This window comes from Odocoileus virginianus, chromosome 32 (assembly GCF_023699985.2).
Source record: "Odocoileus virginianus isolate 20LAN1187 ecotype Illinois chromosome 32, Ovbor_1.2, whole genome shotgun sequence".
NCBI classification, from domain to species: domain Eukaryota; kingdom Metazoa; phylum Chordata; class Mammalia; order Artiodactyla; family Cervidae; genus Odocoileus; species Odocoileus virginianus.
In genome coordinates, this window is record NC_069705.1 from 24,769,315 (window position 1) to 24,785,807 (window position 16,493).

General features: G+C 38.7%; 1 protein-coding gene and 2 non-coding genes across 3 annotated transcripts; all 3 read right to left on the reverse strand.

The window, feature by feature from the left end:
• Positions 1 to 39: 39 nt before the first annotated feature.
• FRG1 (FSHD region gene 1) lies at positions 40 to 15,897 on the reverse strand. The gene is made up of 9 exons (XM_070460003.1): positions 15,482 to 15,897; positions 11,415 to 11,485; positions 8,012 to 8,137; positions 6,747 to 6,804; positions 6,303 to 6,417; positions 4,583 to 4,687; positions 2,197 to 2,288; positions 1,386 to 1,496; positions 40 to 144 (listed from the first exon to the last, which is right to left on the reverse strand). The coding sequence occupies exons 1-9, from the start codon at positions 15,541 to 15,543 to the stop codon at positions 108 to 110; spliced, it is 777 nt and encodes a 258-aa protein (XP_070316104.1). The 5' UTR covers positions 15,544 to 15,897; the 3' UTR covers positions 40 to 107.
• LOC139032685 (small nucleolar RNA U2-30) lies at positions 5,694 to 5,766 on the reverse strand. The gene has a single exon (XR_011485261.1). It is a non-coding gene; the product is annotated as a small nucleolar RNA U2-30 (small nucleolar RNA).
• Positions 5,895 to 5,974, reverse strand: LOC139032686 (small nucleolar RNA U2-19). The gene has a single exon (XR_011485262.1). It is a non-coding gene; the product is annotated as a small nucleolar RNA U2-19 (small nucleolar RNA).
• Positions 15,898 to 16,493: the final 596 nt, after the last annotated feature.

Here is a 16,493-nt window from a genome sequence, read left to right on the forward strand (position 1 = left end):
AGCTGCTGGTTCAGCTATAATTACAAAACAACCCAATAATTCTGTAAAAACACTGATTTTATTATTCATAAAAAAACAAAAGGAGAAGACAGAAGTAAAAATCTTGGTCATTTGCAGTATCTATCAGCTTTCAATTTGGCTCTCCTGTTTAAACAAAAAGCAAATAATAAAAAAATTAATCTATGTAAAAATATGTCATGTAATAGTCACCTGCTACTAAAATCGTAAACATGTGTTCGGCAACTGTGTCTTCAGTTTTAGTTATTATCTTACCACACCGCTTATATTAAAATATTTTAATTAAAATGTTTACTTCTCAATTGAATGTTTCATAATACATGGGATTTTATTCTTCCGAAAAAAACTTTTCCTAATCTTTAACTCATGTTGCCTAAAGGCTTTTAAAATCCAGAACAGCAATTTTAATAGCCTCTGAATTTAAGCATGCCCTAAACTTCTATTTAATAAGGTGGGAGTGTTGTATTATCGTAAGTGATAAGGGTTACAGGACACAGACCTTATTCTGTTTAAGTCCATATCCTGATTACTTTTATTGCCTATTCTTGATTTCCTAAAAATAGGTATGTTAATATGCTCAGCTGGAAATAATCATTACATCATTTGCTGTCTTCAAGTAGTCACTTGATCAACTGGTTAACAGGAAACACCTGATAAAGAACTGTTACCAAGTAATCTAAAGAAATATCTTAAAGCTAACTTTGCAACGTAAGACTTGAAAAGTGGCAGATTACCAAATTCTCTTCTGGTATGGTGCTTACTTGATTTATACTCGCAAGCTCATAGCTAAGCCTCTCCAACCATTTTACTAATGTTGGAAATCTAGGCCACTACTTTCTTAAATAGGAATACTAATAAATAAATATTAATAATTTGCTGTGTTGAATATATTGCACATGTATGAACTCAACAAAGTGCTTCAGTTTTATACTTAGAAATTTTTTAACTGATTTTTATCTTATTTTTTGAAACCTGTACTACTTTTAACAGACCCACTGAATTTTAAAATTAGTCAAACTACATCTTTCTAGCCCTGGTTTTAACAGTTATAAAAGAGTCAATGGTAAATGAATTTATGAAGTAGTTTCAGTCAAACCTGAATTGCTTGTAACAAAATATATAAGCACTTGGGACCTGGCTATTTCCAAATACTTTTTCTTGGTGATCTTTTCCCAGACTTAAAATATCCCTTTTAAGGTAATACCGCCACATTCAAAACTTAGAAATAAAGACAAAAATTTTACAGTAATTAAGTAAAATTAAGTAATTTTACAGTAATTTTACAGTAATTAAGAAAAGAACATGTGCTTATACACCACTTCTATTGGCTACTGAAAATAGCTGGAAATGAATAAAAATTTACTTACCTGTCCAGAAGTGTTTCATGCAAGAATCCATCTTTCCGGGCCTTTTTCAGAATTTTACTGTCTTCTTTACTTATTTTAAGCTTGTGGTCTTGGAAGCTCTGGAATTTCTTTCTATTAAGAAAATGCCTTTCTTGAAAAATGTCTCAAACTTTGATTATACATGTTTACTAACAAGCTTACAAATATTTAAGTTTTTCATTTACTTAAAAACACTTTTTCTCAAATAACTTACAACTTTTCAACAACAAAAATGACCTTTCTATCCCACCATCAAGAAGGCAGTTGCCTGGGTAGCTCTACAAACTTAATTAACACTTGGGAGTGTTGGCTGGAGTCTCCTGCGTCCTGGCAACGTTTGACAGGCTTTGTGTACTGACAGTGACAGTAACTCTACAGAGCAGGGCTGTTGTTGTTTAGTCGCTAAGTTGTGTCTGACTCTTTGCGACTCCATGGATGGTAGCCTGCCAGGCTCCTCTGTCCATGGGATTCTCCAGGCAGGAATACTGGAGTGGGTTGCCATGCCCTCCTCCAGGGGATCTTCCTGATCCAGGGACTGAGCCTGCATCTCCTGCTTGACAGATGGATTCTTTACCACCGAGCCACTGGGGAAGCCTTGAGCAGGGAGAACAAACCGATACAGGTGACGGGAATGTTGAAACCTGAACCCTTACCAGAGGCATTCAGCTCAGTGCCCTATCCTAGAGTCTACATTGTGCTGTCTTTTCTTATCTTTCAGGTCTTTTATTTTAGGTGTCTTGAGAAGCATGTCATTGCCAAACCTATTGTTCTAAAAGAAAAAAAAAATACCTACACATAATTGATTTCACACTGTTTGACATTTCCTTTGTCTTCTTCTGGAATATCATCTTTTTTCTTAGTTTCTCTTTCGGCGCAGGATCTGATCTATATATTGGAGATGAGAATACAGAGGTTACACATTTATCTTCCCCTCTCCCACCTTACTTATTACAAAAGAATATTCTAGATGATTTCTTTTTTTTTTCTAGATGATTTCTTATACCAAAGAAGAAAACAACTTGGTAGTTAGATTCAGAAAAAAATAAGTTCTAGGTATGCTTATATATATATATATATATATACATGTAATTTACATAAATAATTGCTATTATATGTTTCCTTAGAGCCCTTACATTAGAAAAACTAAAGAGAAAATTACTTGAAAAGCATTTTACAGATCAGATATTACTATGCCAATTAGGCAATAATTTAACTAGTTTAATTTTGGCTCCATAAGTAAATACAGTAGAATCAAATTATCCTGCTATTTAGTGTTCACTTTATAACACTGAACATAGTGTTAGCCGTTTTACTATGCACAGGCTATTACCAAATGCTTCAAATCTTCTAACATAACACAATTTGTTTTCACCTAATTGGAATTTATCCCTTTTACATCCTTTTACCTTCGTAAGTTTTGACAAATACTATCACCTGCCATAGATTACCTGGCACAGATACAGCAATCAAGATCAACTGAGTAGGGCACAGGGCTTCCCTGGCGGCTTAAACAGTAAAGACTCCGCCTGCAGCGGGGGCCTGGGGTTTGGTCCCTGGGTGGGGAAGACCCCCTGGAGAAGGAGATGGCTACCCACTCCAGTAGTCTTGCCTGGAGAATGGAGTGGGGCAGGAAGGGGATGGAATTCAGGGCCAAGGAACTGGCAATCTGCAACCCAAAGGATCGACATCTTGAAAGTGATCTCTGTGGCTTAGAGCACGTTCCAAGATTGCTTCAAAAGTTGTGGGCAATAATAAGGCATGTGCAATTAATATGTGTGCAACCACTCTGGCTGGAGGAGTCCTCAAAGAACTGTGGAAATTCTGGGCCAGGCCTGTGACACTATACCACCCTTGGCAGGAAGGGATGTGTTCTGGTAGATAAGGCCAGTGTATGAAGGTGGACGCTGACACAGACAAGCAGAGCCTGCAGTGTGGAAGGGAGGGTGGACACAGTCCTGGATTATCACTGCTCAGAGGTTCCAGGTACCTGCCTAACCAAACAGGTTAGGGAAACCTGACAGGTACTTCATATAAAAACAGCTGCAACTGTTGATAAAATACAGCATAATTTTTTTTTTTCTTCTGTAGATGTGCAAGGTACTGCTCATAGAGTTGCACTGTTTGTCTTCAAAAATCATACTTTTATAATGTAATCCAAATAAACAATTTAAACATGACACAAAAAATTAAATATAATTACAAACGAAATAAATAGGTGAGTGTGATCTTAGTTCCCTGACCAGGGATAGAACCCGTGACCCTGCAGTGGAAGCTTGGAGTCTTAACCACCGGACCACCAGAGAATGCTCCACCAGCATTTTTCTAGTGACTTGCTTTTGGAGAAGCAATGTGCTGTGGAATGTAACTTCTAGGGTCAGTTGGGCCTGGGTACACATTCTGTCTCCACTTTAGCTGTGCGACTTCCTGCAGTGACTGATCAAAACACTGAGGATTTAAGGAGGGTTAGAGGCTGTTCCTCCCCTGGACAGTTAAAAGGTAACAGTAACTACCTTAGGGGAATGCTAAAGACAATCTCGCATGCTCCTGAAGCTACTTGCTTTAGTTTTATGTATTGAATAACTGAAAAACATTATGACTAACACTTTTAAAAATTACAACAAAAGAAAATCTAGGTTTTAGATTTAATTTTTTTTGGACATTTTTAGCAGTGAAAATGGCTTTTGAGAAAACCATGGAAGATATACTAAAACTTCTAATTCCTGAGCTATCTAGAATGGTATTTCTTTCTCCTATCAGTCAACTCCAAACGATGAAATGAAGAGTTACTGGTATTAACATTCTTGTTTTAAAAGATTAGTGATATTTTTCGAGGTTAGAAAGAATAGTGTAAGACTGTAAAACTGAAGATTATGAAAACTGAAAATATTTAAAAAGTAAAAAATATATGACAGAATTTAAAACAAAATGTATACACATACTTGACAGACATGTTTAAGTTATGCTGATAGTAGAGAAAAGGTAACATGGATTTTTATGCTTTATTTATAAGGATTAGGCCACTTTAAAAGAGGCTTTTTTTCATTTCTTTGTGCCTTCCACCATGGCCCTCACCAATGCATTACACCTGGTGAGTGTGGAACAGACTGCAACATTTTAAAGAGATGTAGTCACATCATATATGTGACGTGTGCTAGTCTATAGAAAACGCTCATGATTACCTTTATCATTTCTTCTTCTCCTGCTGTTTTACTTTTTGCTTCTATATCACCTGCTTCATTGCATCTAATAAAACAGCTATTGGAGGCCAGTAAAGCCATTTTCCCCTAAATAAAACAAAATAATAAGTTATAAGAATATCTGCAAGAGAATTCTTAAGTCTTGAGATTAAACTGATTCCTTCCCAAATCTAAAAGGAATCAGGAAAAAGAATGTGAAGAAAACCTGGAAGATAAAAAAACATAGAAAAATAAATCAAAATCATTTATAATCTTACTACTCAAAGATAATCACATTAAGTACTTTTAGTATATTCTATTAGATTTAGTAGGACTAAATTCTAACTATATGGGCTAGAATTATTTCCTTTGGCTGCAAAGATTTATTGGGATATAACTGATTTAGTCAGTTTGTTTTAATTAGCTTTAAAGAAAAGAAATTATAATGTATTTTACTCAAATAGCAATATTTTAAGATTTTCCTCCATAATTAGAAAACATAAAAAAAAATCACAGTTGAAGTATAACCAACTATACTTCCATAACATTAAAAAAAGAAAGAAATGCAGGAAAAAAACAGAAAAGCTAGCCTTTGATGCCTTTGAATTTATTGCTCAGCCCTTTTAAGAATCAATGTCTGAGGGACTTGTGGGTGTAGGAAGAATTTAATCTGTCATACCCATTGACCAAAGTGCTAATAATATGGGTTTGATTTAATTTCTTATTTGAGGAAGTGAGGATTGAATTTTCTGTCATCTGCATGCCTCTTGGTGAGCTGGGATGTGGCTGTGATTTAGTCCAAGGTGATTTAAATCTGTGTGGCTGATTTTTCCGCTGAGTCCCTTTTCTGTGTTAAAGTTTTACTTGTTAAACCAGGGACTTCTAAGTCTTTCTTTAAGATTTTAAAACGTAGTGTCTTCCCCCAAAATAAAGTGAAATGAAAATCCCTAAAGTTCTGTATGACTGGTAGTATCTGACTCATCATATTGCCTTATGATATGCTGGCCTCTTCTGTTGATATAATGAGAAATAGCTATTCGGTTTCTTTGCCAATTAAAAAAAAATGTTTTGTTTTTGCTATTGAATGTTTCTTTTCTTTTCTTTTTTTTAATTCTGAGCTCAGATCAAGTGTAGAAACCTTCACAGTTATAAAGGTCCATAGTAATAAAACCTTTTCATCATTGCTCAGAACTGATCAGCCTTTCATACACACACACACACATATACACTCACCCATCAATAAAGTTCTCAGTAATCTACTGTCACCTTTACTCACACACAAACACACACACACTTTATTTTAAATTCTTTAGCTTCTCAGAACTACAGAGATCATGTATCAGGTAGTCTAAAAGGTCTTCTGATGCTCAGATTTGGCTATTTTCATCATTGATCCACTTCAGTAAGAGCAGATCTCAGAAAACTGAATGAGTTTCTTATATATTTTGGACATTAACCCTTTAACAGATATCTAGCTTATAAGTACTTTTTCCCAGTCTACAGCATGTCTTTTCACTCTGTTGATTGTTGTGTTTTTTTTCCTGTGTTGCACTATTTTTTGAGATCTTCTGAAGGTTATGAATTCATGTTAATTTGTAAAAATTTAATGCATTATATTATTGCACTACATTTTTTGTTTTGTCTGAATATATGCTCTTGTTGACTGTTAGAGACTTTCTCCTATGCTGAGAAAGAGCTTGTAAAAAAAAATAATAGTACTTACATCTTGAAAGACGGGTTCCCACTGCTCTCTAGGTCCAATTGCATCTGAACGCCCAACAACAAGTCCATCTGAATTTATACCAAGGTATTTTCCATAGCCAGATTTCAGGGCAATTCTTCAGATTAATAAAGTAGTTAAATGTTAAAAACTGAGAGAAAATTAAATATGGAACATAAAAACGTGTGTATAAAATTTAGATTAACCACAGTTCCAATGTTTAAAAGCCATGTGTGGCAAGTGGCTACCATACTGGACAAGTGGTTCTGTGTATACAGTTTAATATTCTACTTTTTAAATACAAGTACTATATAATACCTTATTTTATGCAGCAAATATTTTTCCAAATTCATTATTCTTCAAAAACACCACTTTTAATGGATATATCCTATTATAACGTACCATCTTGTATTACAATGTATTAATTATAGTTCAACTCAAGCTTACCTGGAATCAGACAATTTGACAGCTGTAAACTGCTCTGGAGGACTAGGGCCCTCATCAACTACAAGAGAAAACATTTTGAGGTAAATTTGACATTTCTTATACATGTAAAAATACTCTTTGGCTTAAAAAAAAGTAGTTTTCTTTTAAAACCAAATGTAAGACTATTATATTATGTAATTATAATACGGTATATGGGCTTCCCTGGTGGTTCAGACAGTGAAGAACCCATCTGCCAACACAGGAGACGTGGGTTCAATCCCTGGGTTGGGAAGATCCCTTGGAGTAGGAAAAGGCAACCCACTCTAGTATTCTTGCCTGCAGAATCCCATGGACAGAGGAGCCTGGCGGGCTACAGTCCACAGGGTCACAAAGAGTCAGACATGCCTGAGCAACTTAACACACGATATAGTATTCATAGTATCAAGAGTTACTTTATCTTCAAATGCAGCTCTGTTAACATCTTGATTCTAGATCATCGAGACTCACTTTGGACTTCTGACCTCTAGAATTGTGTGATAAATTTGTGTTATTTTAAGCCCCCCCCCCAAAAAAGAGAATACTTTATCTTCTGTATGTAAAACTAAACTTTATTTAAAAAGTCTCTAATAGTCAATGAGAAGCATATGTTAAAAAAAAACAAAAAAACTAAAGTTTAGTTTTACATATCTAATGAGATAGGTCAGCATGATGCTTATTTATTTAGTTACTTCCAAGATACTATCTCCTTGCATTTTAAAATGCAGTCGGCACATAGACAAATAAGCACTTAATGTTTAAAAAACTAAAATGCTTTAATTTATTCAAGGGATGACCATTTGGATAAAAAGCTCTTTGTAATTTTCTAATTACTTTGTGTCTCATTAGTGCTTCTTCCCATGGGCTAAAAGAAAAGAGAAAACTTCAGATTAACAGTGCCCCGGGTTAGCTGTGGCAAAAGGTATAAAGAGTAAAGGAATTAAAACTTTTGATTCATCTAGGTTTTCTTTTTCTTTCCTTTTATTATTTCAATTATTTACAATAGTTTTGATTGCCATGGATACCCTTTTGGAATTACACAGAATGTTTTCAAATGCTTACACTGCAAAGTGGGAGTTGCCAATAACTGGTAAATAGTGAGGAAGGAAAAAGTGGAAGAGTCAAATCAATGGATTCATTCCTTTGGCATGTATTTGCAATTAGTTAGGATTTGGTGTAAGTGAATGAACGCCATAAAATATTAGCTTCAAGTGACCTTTTCCATCCCATTGCCTCTACCAGACACAAACCTTCTTTATGCGGAGCTCCCAGTGTAAAAAGTCCATTGTCAAGTGCATGTATGTAGGTTCCTTTATCCATTTCAATTGCTATGGTTCCTGAAATCTCACCAAAGTTCGTTACTGTCCACCAGATTCCTAAAAGATAAAATCAATCATTTAAATTTACATTTTGTATTTGTGACAGAAGGTTCTTACTTGCTGCTGTTGTCAGTATAACTTTTTTTTAAATTTTGCAGTTCTAGAGTAGTTGGATTCAGAGAGATCAAAAACAGGATGGTGGTTCCTAGGGACTAGAGGAGAGGGAGGTATGGGCATTTATAGTTTAATGGGTGTAAAGTTTCATTTTTGTAAGATGAAAAAAAAATTCATCTTGAATTGAAGACGGATGGTGGTAATGGCTGCACAGTAGCACTTAATGACACTGAACTGTACACTAAAAAAGGGTTCATATTAAGTGTGTTTTACTACAATTCAGGTAATTTAGTGAGAGGTTTGCATGATAATTTGAGTTATTTCTGACTTACAGTAATAATTGTTGTCAGTAAAAAAAAAGCTTTACTCAGAATCATTATCAACATCCTATGATCATTAATTCTTTCTTAAAAATGTAGTAGTTAGAGAAATAAAATTATTTGTATTTTATATGTTCTGTGCTATACTGACCAAGTACACTTCATGTTGACTCTCCCCAAATGACCTAGATTCTAGATTCAATACAGTTCTCCTGGAAAATCCAACAGGATTTATTGTAGAAAGAAATACATTGATTGTAAAATTTATATGGAAATACAAAGGAAATAGATTTAAGGGACCAGATCTGATAAGAGTGCCTGAAGAACTATGGACGGAGGTTTGTGACATTGTACAGGAGACAGGGATCAAGACCATCCCCATGGAAAAGAAATGCAAAAAAGCAAATGGCTGTCTGAGGAGGTCTTACAAATAGCTGTGAAAAGAAGAGAAGCGAAAAGCAAAGGAGAAAAGGAAAGATATTCCCAGGTGAATGCAGAGTTCCAAAGAATAGCAAGGAGAGATAAGAAAGCCTTCCTCAGCGATCAATGCAAAGAAACAGAGGAAAACAACAGAATGGGAAAGACTAGAGATCTCTTCAAGAAAATCAGAGATACCATGGGAACATTTCATGCAAAGATGGGCTCAATAAAGGACAGAAATGGTACGGATCTAACAGAAGCAGAAGATATTAAGAAGAGGTGGCAAGAATACGCCAAAGAACTGTACAAAGAAGATCTTCACGACCCAGATAATCATGATGGTGTGATCACTCACCTAGAGCCAGACGTCCTGGAATGTGAAGTCAAGTGGGCCTTAGGAAGCATCACTATGAGCAAAGCTAGTGGAGGTGATGGAATTCCAGTTGGGCTATTTCAAATCCTGAAAGATGATGCTGTGAAAGTGCTGCACTCAATATGCCAGCAAATTTGGAAAACTCAGCAGTGGTCACAGGATTGGAAAAGGTCAGTTTTCATTCCAATCCCAAAGAAAGGCAATCCCAAAGAATGCTCAAAGTACTGCACAATTGCACTCATCTCACACGCTAGTAAAGTAATGCTCAAAGTTCTCCAAGCCAGGCTTCAGCAATACGTGAACCGTGAACTTCCAGATGTTCAAGCTGGTTTTAGAAAAGGCAGAGGAACCAGAGATCAAATGGCCAACATCTGCTGGATCATCGAAAAAGCAAGAGAGTTCCAGAAAAACATCTATTTCTGCTTTATTGACTATGCCAAAGCCTTTGACTGTGTGGTTCACAATAAACTGTGGAAAATTCTGAAAGAGATGGGAATACCAGACCACCTGACCTGCCTCTTGAGAAACCTGTATGCAGGTCCGGAAGCAACAGTTGGAAGTGGACATGGAACAACAGACTGGTTCCAAATAGGAAAAGGAGTACATCAAGGTTATATATTGTCACCCTGCTTATTTAACTTATATGCAGAGTACATCATGAGAAACACTGGGCTGGATGAAGCACAAGTTGGAATCAAGATTGCCAGGAGAAATATCACTAACCTCAGATATGCAGATGACACCACCCTTATGGCAGAAAGTGAAGAGGAACTAAAGAGCCTCTTGATGAAAGTGAAAGAGGAGTGAGAAAGTTGGCTTAAAGCTCAACATTCAGAAAACTAAGATCATGGCATCTGGTCCCATCACTTCAAGGCAAATAGATGGGGAAACAGTGTCAGACTTTATTCTTTTGGGCTCCAAAATCACTGCAGATGGTGATTGCAGTCATGAAATTGAAAGACGCTTACTCCTTGGAAGGAAAGTTATGACCAACCTAGATAGCATATTAAAAAGCAGAGACATTACTTTGTCAACAAAGGTTTGTCTAGTCAAGGCTATGGTTTTTCCAGTGGTCATGTATGGATGTGAGAGCTGGACTGTGAAGAAAACTAAGTGCTGCAGAATTGATGCTTTTGAATTGTGGTATTGGAGAAGACTCTTGAAAGTCCCTTGGACTGCAAGGAGATCCAACCATCCCAAAGGAGATCAGCCCTGGGTGTTCATTGGAAGGACTGATGCTGAAGCTGAAACTCCAACACTTTGGCCACCTCATGTGAAGAGTTGAAGAGTTGACTCTGGAAAAGACCCTGATGCTGGGAAGGATTGAGGGCAGGAGGAGAAGGGGACGACAGAGGATGAGATGGCTAGATGGCATCAATGACTCGATGGACATGAGTCTGAGTAAACTCTGGGAGTTGATGATGGACAGGGAGGCCTGGTGTGCTGCGATTCATGGGGTCGCAAGGAATCGGACACAACTGAGTGACTGAACTGAACTGAACAAAGGATCTACAAGACTATAAAGAAGTACAGAAGCATAAAGCTGGGAGATTCACACCACCTGATTTCAAGACTTTATGAAATGACAGTAATCAAGACAAATATATCAAAGAACAACAAACTGCAGGAACAGAGTCCATAAATAGACTGACATACATAAAGTCAACTGATTTTTGACAAAGACACCAAAGCACTTTGTTGAGAAAGGAAGTCTATCAGTATGATATCTGGATATCAATATGATGAAAAGAGAGAAAATAATTTGTATACTATATTTGGTTAAATGATATTTATAGGTATCAGCCCTTTAAAATGATCAGAATCTCTGGGCTATTAGGTAGTCCAACGGTGGCACCTATGAAGTCAGAGACCTGTGTTTCCTCTCTCCTGTGCTTTGACGATGAAGAAAAGGCATCAAACATCAACCGTGCTAGAACATAAAAGCAGCCTATAACTCTAATATTTGAGCATTTTAAGACAAATGTGAGTCGGCCATAAATTCCTTCTACTTTCTTTTTACTACTTATCTCTACTAGGAAAATATTTTTAAGGGGATCTCAACCAATGCTAACTTTTCTCAGAATGAAGTAATAGAAAATTGACTCACCAACAATATCAAGCTGAGTTTCTTCATCTTCTTCTCTTTTTCTCTTCTTCTCTTTGCTCTTTTTCTTCTTACTACAGGGGATAATTTATATAGATGAGTTTAGATATATTGATTTGCATACTAAATATCATCCGATGGAATCTCAGAGGACTCTTCTAAGATGTACACTGGTACATAAATTACTGATATATAACAATATTCCTTGATATACCCTTTTACTTCTAATACAGAGAAGTTACTTCTGATCCTGTTCATATTGTGTTGCGGTTAAAGAGAACAGACTCTGGAGCCAGACTGCCTTTTAGAATCCTGATTCTGTCATTTCTTAGCTCTGTGATTTGTTTGGAGAATTTACTTAATTTGTCAATTTCCCCACCTATACAAATGAGGATAACAATTTAACCCAACTCTTACTGTGAGGATTAGGAGTTAAGGCATAATCTTCATACATTACTTGTGAAAATGTAAAATGATGCAACCAGAAGAGTTTGGAGTTCTTAAAAAGTATGGAATTAGGTTTATGAAACCATTGGATCTAACGATTCTCCTCCTAGGTTGACACCCAAGAGAAATGAAAACATAGGTCCGCACAGAAACTTGCATAAGAATATTCATAGCAGCATTATTCATGTCTCCAAAATGGAAACCCAAATGTCCATCAACTGATGTATGGATAAACAAAATGTGTTATATCCATATAATGGAGCACTGGTGGTGGTTTAGCCACTCAGTCGTGTCTGACTATGTGCAACCCCATGGACTGTGGCCCACCAGGCTCCTCTGTCCATGGGATTTCCCAGGTAAGAATACTGGAGTGGGCTGCCATTTCCTTCTCCAGAGGACCTTCCTCACCCAGAGATCAAACCTGCGTCTCCTGCATTGGCAGGGGGATTCTTTACCACTGAGCCACCTTCAGTTCAGTTCAGTTCAGTCACTCAGTGTCCGACTCTTTGCGATGCCATGAACCACAGCATGCCGGGCCTCACTGTCCATCACCAACTCATGGACTTTACCCAAACCCATGTCCATCGAGTCAGTGATGCCATGCAACCATCTCATCCTCTGTTGTCCCCTTCTCCTCCTGCCCTCAATCCCTCCCAGCATCAGGGTCTTTTCCAATGAGTCAGCTCTTCACATCAGGTGGCCAAAGTTTTGGAGTTGCAGCTTCAACATCAGTCCTTCCAATGAATATTCAGGACTGATCTCCCTTAGGATGGACTGATTGGATCTCCCTGCAGTCCAAGGGACTCTCAAGAGTCTTCTCCAACACCATAGTTCAAAAGCATCAATTCTGCAGTGCTCAGCTGTCTTTATAGTCCAACTCGCACATCCATACATGACTACTAGGAAAACCATAGCCTTGACTAGACAAACCTTTGTTGACAAAGTGATGTCTCTGTTTTTTTAATATGCTGTCTAGGTTGGTCATAACTTTCCTTCCAAGGAGTAAGCGTCTTTCAATTTCATGACTGCAATCACCATCTGCAGTGATTTTGGAGCCCAAAAGAATAAAGTCTGACACTGTTTCCCCATCTATTTGCCTTGAAGTGATGGGACCAGATGCCATGATCTTAGTTTTCTGAATGTTGAGCTTTAAGCCAACTTTCTCACTCTCCTCTTTCACTTTCATCAAGAGGCTCTTTAGTTCCTCTTCACTTTCTGCCATAAAGGTGGTGTCATCTGCACATCTGAGGTTAGTGATATTTCTCCCGGCAATCTTGATTCCAACTTGTGCTTCATCCAGCCCAGTGTTTCTCATGATGTACTCTGCATATAAGTTAAATAAGCAGGGTGACAATATATAACCTTGATGTACTCCTTTTCCTATTTGGAACCAGTCTGTTGTTCCATGTCCACTTCCAACTGTTGCTTCCGGACCTGCATACAGGTTTCTCAAGAGGCAGGTCAGGTGGTCTGGTATTCCCATCTCTTTCAGAATTTTCCACAGTTTATTGTGATCCACACAGTCAAAGGCTTTGGCATAGTCAATAAAGCAGAAATAGATGTTTTTCTGCAACTCTTTCGCTTTTTCGATGATCCAGCGGATGTTCGCCATTTGATCTCTGGTTCCTCTGCCTTTTCTAAAACCAGCTTGAACATCTGGAAGTTCACGGTTCACATATTGCTGAAGCCTGGCTTGGAGAATTTTGAGCATTACTTTACTAGCGTGTGAGATGAGTGCAATTGTGCAGTACTTTGAGCATTCTTTGGGATTGCCTTTCTTTGGGATTGGAATGAAAACTGACCTTTTCCAATCCTGTGACCACTGCTGAGTTTTCCAAATTTGCTGAGCAAATTTGGAGCAAATTTGGAGCAAATTTCCAAATTGAGTGCAGCACTTTCACAGCATCATCTTTCAGGATTTGAAATAGCCCAACTGGAATTCCATCACCTCCACTAGCTTTGTTCATCGTGATGCTTCCTAAGGCCCACTTGACTTCACATTCCAGGACGTCTGGCTCTAGGTGAGTGATCACACCATCATGATTATCTGGGTCGTGAAGATCTTCTTTGTACAGTTCTTTGGCGTATTCTTGCCACCTCTTCTTAACATCTTCTGCTTCTGTTAGGTCCATACCATTCTGTCCTTTATTGAGCCCATCTTTGCATGAAATGTTCCCCTGGTATCTCTTAATTTTCTTGAAAAGATCTCTAGTCTTTCCCAACCTGGGAAGCCCTTAATGGAATATTATTCAGCCATAAAAGGAATGAGTACTGATACAACATAGATGAATGTTGAGAATGTTATCCTAGGTAAAAGAAGCCAGATACAAAAGGCTGCATATTGTATCGTTCAGCCGTTCAGTCGTGTCTGACCCTGCATATTGTATGATTCCATTTATATGGAATGTTTATGAGGCAAACTGATACAGACAAAAGGTGGATTAGTGGTTGCCAGGGATTAGGGGATGAGCAGAATGTGGAGTGACTGCTAATGATGGTGGGCTTCCTCCTAAGAGGATGCAAACGTTCAGCAACTCAACAGTGTTGAGCCTTGTGAATACACTAACATCCAGTGAATTCTACTTTAAAAGGGCGAACTTTATAGTATATGTAGTATATCTCAACAATAAAAAACCCGAGTGACTTTAAAAAAAGTTAATAGGCATTGCTTACAGCAGTTTTTGGCACATATGAAATGCTACATGTGTTAATTATATTGATAGTTATAATGATTATAAGACACACTTGTTTGCATTTTCATCACAAAATAAGCTTTCAGAAGCTAACTCTCTCCTCCCTCCTATGAATTCAGGCAGTAACAGTTTCGCATGTATTCAGGATAAATTCTTAATCCCAGACCCCTAGGCAGAGTTCTTAAGAGTAGTGGCTTCAGCTTGCTTCTTGACACTTTCCTTCCATCCCATCTAAAAGTACCGGAAAACTCTTATCACTGGGACCAGGATGAAATACTCAGCATTTGTGTAAATTGATCAACCCTGAGCGAATCTACCAGTTAAAAAAGAGGTGTAGGTATGAGTGAGCAGATATCTTTTCCTAAAAAATCTCATACTCATAAATCACCAGGGTAACTTCTTCCTTGCATTTGGCTCTACTTATTTACTGTACACATCACCTCGTTTAATCCTCAAAACAACCCTTCTGGAGTATCACTAATCCCCTCCCAAGAGGAAGCTCAATGATACTGACGAACCTGCCACAAGATTAGTAATTGGTGGAGTCCAGGTTTGAACCCATAGCCTTTTCAAAATCCGTATCTGCATATTGCATTAAAATTAATTTTTTTAAAAGGTGGCAGTGAAGCCATGTTGAAAAGAGTTATCCCTAATAAAGGGAGTTACTGTTATAACCCACACGACCAGACTAACACAGTCCTACGAAGCATAGATCTGGAGGTGGGGGTTCATCGAGGGAAATCCGACTTTGTGGCTCCTGGTCCCCCAGGTGCGCGCAACATCTGTGCATTCCGGCAGGAGGCCAGGCCCAAGGACTGGGAGCCTGAATGATAGCTACCAGCGGCCCCAGGATACTCGCCCCAGGGAGGGGAAGGCTGAGGGGAGTCGAGAAAGAGGGCGAGAATCTCCCACGCAAACCCGCGTCCTTACCTTTTGGCCTTGGTTCCCTTGAGCACGAGTTTGGTGGACTTCACATAGGAGTATTCGGCCATGGTCGTGGCAAAACACGTGAACCGGCGCAGGAGCGGGCGAGGGAGGCACAAAAGTGGAGACTGGGCCCGAGCTCCCCGAAAACGTACTCACCAGCGGAGTGGGCGCGTCTCCCCCCTGTCCCTGGCCTTTTTTTCACCCCAACGTCAACTCCCAAATAGAATTCCACTTCCTGTTTACAGCCTGGGTACGGCATCCGCAGAGGGCCGAAATAAATCCGAGTTGTTTTTTTTTTCTGGCTGCGCCCTGAGAAGCGGCTTTTCCGAATGCGGAAGCCAGGGAGACGCGCCCTCTGGTGGACGCGGCGGGTCTCGCAGCCGAGCTGGGAGTCTGGAGCCGGTCTGGAGAGAGTCCGCCTGCGAGATCTTGGGAGGTGGCGATAATTAGATTAGGGATGCGATGACTCAATCTACCCTCCGGAAGCGGCTCGGTGGACTGGTCCTGACTGCTCCGCAGCCAAGGGCTGGGCCCGCGTGTGCGGCGGGGCGGCGGGGCCGTTGAGTAACACAGGGCGCGTTGTTTGGCTTTGGGCGACTTCACAAGCCGTCTCAATTCCGTACACGTTTATTGTACTGTTCGTACTTACGGAGACTTGAGTAATGCAAAGGAAACAAACGGAATAAAATAAAAGACAATTAAATGTCAACGTTTGGGCGGAAGATTTCACTAGCGTTGCAGGATTTTGGGTGGAGATGGGCAGGCGGGAGACAGGGAAAGCTAATGCATTCAGAGGTCTTTCTCCATATAGGGTGGGTCTTAAGAGGCTTTCACAGCTTCAGTCCCTGCTCCCATCTCTTCAACAGTTTTACAATCTACTTCCCTGATCCCATCGTCTCTTCCTTCCATACCATCTACTGTAGTGCCAAGTGATCTCCCTAAAGAAACAGCTGATCGTTATCCTCCCTGTTTTTGTTGTTGAATCTCTAAGTCCTATCCCACTCTGTGATCCCAT